General features: G+C 44.8%; 1 protein-coding gene across 1 annotated transcript; it reads right to left on the bottom strand.

Moving 5' to 3' along the window:
• Positions 1–1,913: 1,913 nt before the first annotated feature.
• Positions 1,914–4,850, bottom strand: LOC123057522 (bZIP transcription factor 12). Its single transcript, XM_044480475.1, has 4 exons — positions 4,040–4,850; positions 3,854–3,925; positions 3,044–3,073; positions 1,914–2,324 (listed from the first exon to the last, which is right to left on the bottom strand). The coding sequence occupies exons 1-4, from the start codon at positions 4,616–4,618 to the stop codon at positions 2,244–2,246; spliced, it is 762 nt and encodes a 253-aa protein (XP_044336410.1). The 5' UTR covers positions 4,619–4,850; the 3' UTR covers positions 1,914–2,243.
• Positions 4,851–6,494: the final 1,644 nt, after the last annotated feature.

The following is a 6,494-nucleotide window of genomic DNA, read 5'->3' as shown; positions in this document are numbered from 1 at the left end:
TTTGATTATTTGTTTTGATCGAGCTCTGTATGGATTTAGTTTCGTAGTTTGTTTGGTCCATTACTATATTTTCGCTTGTTGCATGGATTTCCCCTTGGCCCAATGATGATGTTTAAAGCCCCATGTGGGGATGGATAGATAGATTGGCTCAGATTTGAGCTCGAAACGGGGTCAGCCATTGCATTCGCAAGGTTGAAGCCCACGAAATGGCTAATGCAGCGCTTGCTTCTCTGTTCTGGGCGCTGGGGCATGTGTCTGGATCAGCCGTTGCTTCTGCGGAAGCCCTACCACTGAGTGATGGGCCGGCTCTTGCTGCAGGTCTACCTCTCCTCCTCGTCGCCGCCATCGCCATGCCTCCTCTTCATTTCACCCAGACATGCCCCAGTGCCAAGCTTTGAAGCCCATTGCATTAGCCTATGATGAAACTGAAATCTGAGGGCCATGTTGTGATTCAGAATTCTCGGAATTATTCGAACTCTCTTGCATGGTCATACTTTAAAACAGACAGCTTTTCTGCACATTGTCTTTTATTATGTTATATTATCGGACTGGAACCTCCCTACGGGAGGATATGCTGCATGGCCCTGCTTCTCTGCTCCCATTTGCTTTGCTCACGTGTACTGTTATCGCTGCCTCTGCCCTAGCTGATACGTCCCTTTGACTCCATTTTATGTGCTAGCAGATTTCATGACTGCTTTTTTGTGTTGATTTTTCATAACCCATGATGATCATCTCTTGAACCATTTAGGAAGGCCAAAATGTATTAGATCTGAAGGCATAAGATCAATCCCTGACAGACATAACAGCCCCTGTGTGATTCATTTTTCGATATATTTATACACTTCATTTCATTTCCTCCTTCCGCAGGTTGTACAATATATTTGGGGAATCATAATGTTTGCCGATGCTCCTTGTGTAGCCCCTTCATTGCTGCTGCTGCTGCTGCTGCTGCTGCTGCTGACGCAACAAGTCTTCTACTTGCATCCTTGTTGCCGCTGCTGCTGGTGGTGGGTTTGAGAGACGATGGATGTCAGATCAAAGCTTGTGCTATCCATGGTGCCGTATCATTTGTGTCTGAGTGCGTATCGTTTCTATTCTCTTTCATGCCTGTCTAGAACCTTTGGGACAACCAGATTTTTGTAACTGTATATCAATATCTTTTCTGAAATGGAATTGATACCTTTTCTGGCAAGATGCAATATGCTGGTGGGCACATATGTGACTATTGTGTAGTACATCTCTGATGTTTCAGTGGTGGTTGGATTTCTCTGGTTTCAGTGATTGGTATGTGCCATTACTGATTGATGGAACGTTTCTATTGTAACATCTCATTTTATTTGTGAGGGAGCCAACGTCAACCCTTCTCACAAAGCCACCCGCGTTTTGTAGCCGTTTCAAATGGAATGGATAACTGGTGCGTTTTATATCTCAATATGTTTGAGAAGCTCGTGATCCAAACATTTGCTCCCCTTTGTTTTGTGTAATATAAAGTTGCTTACAGCTTAAAGTTCACAGAAATAATATTCCGCTTTCTGAATCACTTCCATGGAATTTTGAGTATCTACGGTTTGCAATTACTCCCTCTGTCCCCAAATATAAGATTGTTTTTTCAAGCTAACATAGCTTGAAAAACGATCTTATATTATGGGACGGGAGGGAGTAGATTCTATCCACATTTAATGGTCTCAAAATATGCACACTGACCATTTAGGTCATGTTTGATTATAGCCAGGCTTTCACCACACTTTCCTCAGTAAGTTGGGGCATGCCATCACAAGTTTGGTGAACAAATTGATCATCACAAGTGTGGCACGATTTGACAAAAGTATTTCACACTTGTGGCAAAGTTTGGCATGTGTGGCTATGAACCAACAAGCCAATGTGTCAAACTGAAACTGTACGAGGCTGAAAACTGAACATAAACAAACATCTCTTCAAATGTCTTTGCAACTGAGGCAACTCTATTCTACATTTTATGCAAACATTGCTTATTCTGGTTTGTACATACAATGACAGCAAAATTAAATAGCTGATCACACACCGATACTGAATGGCGTGACCTTTCCGATCACGCACAGAACCTCGTCTACTACATCTTCTCTTCTCTTTTCGAGCTAGAGCCCTTCACCTAACAAGTCTTGCTGCTTCTACATCGCCGCCAGCAACGACGACTAGGGTAAACAGAAAGCAAAAGAAGAAACCCTGTAACTGTAAGAGAATAACAACAGAGCTTGCGGATACTTCTACCATTCCATCGAGTTGGTCCTTCTAAGATCTTGCGATGGTTTTTTCCTTACGACGACTTGGAATGCTTGTTCCTTGAGCTGCATAAACACACAATAATTGTAAGAAATGAAGTTGAAAAACAGCCGCCAATGCATGTTTGAATACCGAGCAACAAATAAGGGCCCTTTTTATTCGCAGGATTTCCAAAACCAGGGGTAAGGAAATGCAAGATTAGAGTGTCATGCCATAGGAAAACACATAGGAATTCTTTCCGAGAGATTGGAGCTGATGGAAGTTTTTCTATGACATCTAGTGCGAACTAATCCTATGGAAAAATCCTATGGTTTGCAATCAAAGAGTACTTAAGCTTTAGCAACAAAAAGGATAGTTCTCGATAGTGGAGATATGGGAATACAATGACTAATTCATATACAAATCCGTTATTGCAAGGCCTTGAGTGCACTGAGATATAAGAATAGAGGATGTAATGCCAATGTTGTTACTGTTATCTGCCCATAGTCATCAATTGTGCAGAAAAAACATCCGTGTACCACAGATAAGGTGACAACATAGAGTACTATGATGCTTCAACTTGACTAGCTTTCCAGGGTGAAATAGTTACCAAAATTGCTGGCTGGGCCATCTTTAAATAAAAAGTAAAACGCTTCTACATATCTATTTGGCATATGGAGGAAGAAAGATAGTGAGTAATGAAATCCACGAAAAATATACTTGACATGGTGATCCATATATATGTTAAAGCAACTTGCTAAATCTAAACATGCTTGTAAGCAATAACGTTTTGCAAAGAATATACCTCGTTAAGCCTCTTCTCGTTTTGCTCCTCCTGCGACAGAATAATAAAATAGAGACAATTCAGCAGAAGGTCATATAACCAAAAGTTAAAGATGAAGGCACATACAGACAGCCAGGTGCATGCAAGAGGCAATTAGTCCCCAGTCTATTTTTGCCAGGAAGATACTTTGGCACACTATATCGGTGGGTAATCCTGGTGATGGCAGTATGACATTGACAGGAATAAAAAGTCGAAACCATAATGAATCAACGAACAAAGATATGGGTTGCAATAACTATTGGCACTACAAAAAAATGCATTACATAAGTGCTAACCCAGCAAATGACACTACCAAGAAATACACTTCACTGCCAAACTCAGTTCCCCGATGGAAATATGTTATCACTTAATAGTAATTCTTAATGCGACAACAAGAAAAGAATCCAGATGGTCTATGATGCAATGGTGACAAAAGACTAACCACACTTTTAAGGTATCTATCGCTTAGTAACATAACCACATAAGTATTTCCCAGAAACTCATAAGATATAAAATAGCTTGCTGTAGTTATGTGAAAGAGCTGGCACATTTGGTATGAGTATAAATATAACAACTTAGAATTATGAATTCGGCATTGCCTTGGTTAGCCTAGTTCCATAATCATAGTGTTCCCTCATGCCCAGTCTGAACATATAATGGGGTCACTATCTAACTGACTGTTAAGCCATCGAACCTTGGAAAGTAAGCATAGGTTCATAGTGTCATGGCAGCATGCTCAATCCCCACAGTTCATAACTTTCATTCCAAACTAAGGCAGAACCAAAAACATACCTGTTCTCTAAGCAGTTCGGCATGTTCCTCCTCAAGCTGTGTGACCTGTGCCTCCAGTTCTGCGATGTAAGCCTGCATCCAAAACCAAATGAAAGCGTCAAATTTCACTGGACTGTACAACTGGGACAAAGGTCAAACCGTGCAAAATGCATCGAAATTTGTCCCTTTTGAGACATTTGGCGTAACCTGCTTCCTCTCCCTGGACCTGGCCGCAGACTCGCGGTTCTTGATCATGCGCTTCTGGCGCTGCGTGGCCGCGCGGTCCATGGGATCCATCAGCGCCCTCTTCCTTGCCCTTCCGGCGCCGCCGGCACCGCCGCCTCGTCGTCGCCCTCCGGCCACTCCCGCCCCCACATCCGCCCCCACATCGGGGAACCCTACCGCCATATTCCCCTCCACGGCCGTAACCCTACCGTCGTCCTCCCTGGCGAGGAAATCCTCCAGGGTCATCACGGCCGCGCCGCCCGCCTCGCCGCCTCCGGCGCCGGCGGGGGCAGGGGCGGGGGCGGGGGCGGAGAGGCCCCCGGTGGCCGAGATCTCCTTCCAGACCTCCTCGGCCGTCCGGCGGGCGGCGGCGGCCTCCGGCGCGGGGGCGGGGTCCGCCGGGGCGCCGGCGCCGGAGGGGGGCGCCTCGCCGTATATGTTGCGGAGGATGTCGTCCATGTTCATGGATCCGATGCCGCTGGCGCTCCGGAAGCGCGCGAGATCGGAGGAGCCGGACGGCGGTGGCTGCGACGACGCGGCCATCACCCGCGACGATGCCATGCGCTGGCGGCCCGCAGCCCGGCGAGGACCCGGCGCGCCGGGGGGCTGTCGCAGTCTCTCTGTGTGTTGTTGGCTCGAATTTTTTAGGCTCTCGGGGTCGAAGGTTTCGGGGGAGGTGGAAAGGGAAAGAGGAAGGGGGGAAAGCTCTGGAGGCGAGGCGAGACGTGGGGGAACGATGGAAGCGGGAGGGTTGTGTGAGACTGCGACTGTCTATGGCGCGGAGGCGGGGGCTCAGGCCAGGCTCCGTGCTTTTTGCCAGTGTGTGTGTGGTGTGGTGTGGTGTGCGCACCACAGCCTGCTTTCCGCGTGAGCTCTCGATGGCTGAGTCTATAGCTTTTTCTTTCCTCTTTTGTCACTAATTAAACACATCCGCAATAATTGAAGCAACCATTACACTAAATCATTGGTTTCAAGGAAAAAGGATCACATATATCATAAGAAAAATATCACATTGGCATAAGCTCTTTTTTTTTAAAAAAATAAAGATTTTATCCAATAGAAGCATTTTACATCAAGCTTGATACAGAGAGTATGTCCTTACTAGGACATTGCCCTGCTTCGGTACTTAAGCACCGAATAGCCAAAGAGGTAGATTGTATTCTCAATGCTAAACGAGCTTGGTGATGAGCTTTGAAATTTCTAGGACTGATGTTACTATGATGGAAGGAGGAAGAAGCATGTGTTGTTGCTAGTTGCGATTTGTTATCTTAATGTCCAGGAGCTTGAAACACCGTCCTCGCTGCAGCTGCCGAAGCCAAACCAAGAAATCCGTATAGAAGTGTGGTTGTTGAACCTGTAAAATATTGATTAGCTTGGTTGCTAGAAAAAGCTCATAAGTCTCTGCCTGGAGTGGTGAAGATGCTGGAGTGAGAGCACTGAGATATACAAATGTTGAAGATGTCGATTCCCTTGAAATTGGATGACTACGCCTAATCCTGCTTGACTTTTCCTTGAATCTTGTTGCTTCTCCCATGTGGCATAACAGAAGATCGCATTCCCTGCAGTACATTCAAAGTCTTGGAGCTGTAGCATGTGTTTAGGTACCTGAATGTTGGTCAAATTCACTCTATCGTGTTGTTCAGTGGAGCTAGAGACCTCTGACTTAGTTGCATTGATAATGGCATTAGCTTCTTCAAAAACCTGTGAAGGTGTGCTAACTTTCCTGCAAAATAGAGTGTCATTTTGAGGCTTCTATAGACACCAAAAAAAGGTACAAAGAGTAGCGGGTTTTATTGGTGGATGTCCATATGCATGTGAGTAAGACATGAATCATATCAGTAAGGAAGCTTTATTGAGCAGCAAAGAGTTCAGTTCTAATGGACCAGGAAAAACAAAACCATGTCGCTTTAGAAAAAGGACATAAGAAAAGCATATGCATTTAATCTTCTCTATTACCACATCTAGAGCAACATTTTTTGATGTGTTTGGAATACATGCTTGCCCTCTTTCTCGTCGGGAGTGCTTCCCCGAGGAGCCTCAAAGCAAATGTTTGAACCCTTGGCGCCATTTGTTTATCATGCCAAACTTGATTAAGTAGGGAGATGGTTTGTGGAGAAACAATTTTTGGGTGCTTGAAAGTGCAACTAATCCCCGTGTGGTTTTGGTAATTCATAACAACATACAGCTCATTGAATTAACATCCATTCAAGTTTAATATTTCAGAAAGTTCAGTGAATGGCATGGAATGGACTGGAGATGTGGACCCCTCAAAATGCAAAGGACACTTATTGGCAAAAGCTCAAGACTCTTCATTTATATTTTAGTGATCCAAGATCACATTGAGTCCGTAGGAAAGCCAATACTATTAAAAGGGGATGAGGTGTTGCTTAATGGTCTACTTGCTCAAAATGCTTAGTGATATTGCTCCAAAGCCCTC

The sequence above is a fragment of the Triticum aestivum genome, chromosome 1A (genome assembly GCF_018294505.1).
Source record: "Triticum aestivum cultivar Chinese Spring chromosome 1A, IWGSC CS RefSeq v2.1, whole genome shotgun sequence".
Taxonomy (NCBI): domain Eukaryota; kingdom Viridiplantae; phylum Streptophyta; class Magnoliopsida; order Poales; family Poaceae; genus Triticum; species Triticum aestivum.
This window is presented reverse-complemented; position numbering and strand designations above follow the sequence as displayed.

Bases quoted from the DNA above. Each gene is read 5' to 3' on its own strand.
- LOC123057522 (XM_044480475.1), bottom strand. From the start codon at position 4,618: ATGGCATCGTCGCGGGTGATGGCCGCGTCGTCGCAGCCACCGCCGTCC. The intron at 3,926-4,039 runs GTTACGCCAAAT...TTTTGGATGCAG, and splicing joins GGTCCAGGGAGAGGAAGCAG to GCTTACATCGCAGAACTGGA. The intron at 2,325-3,043 runs GTATATTCTTTG...GTGTTTATGCAG, and splicing joins ACGAGAAGAGGCTTAACGAG to CTCAAGGAACAAGCATTCCA.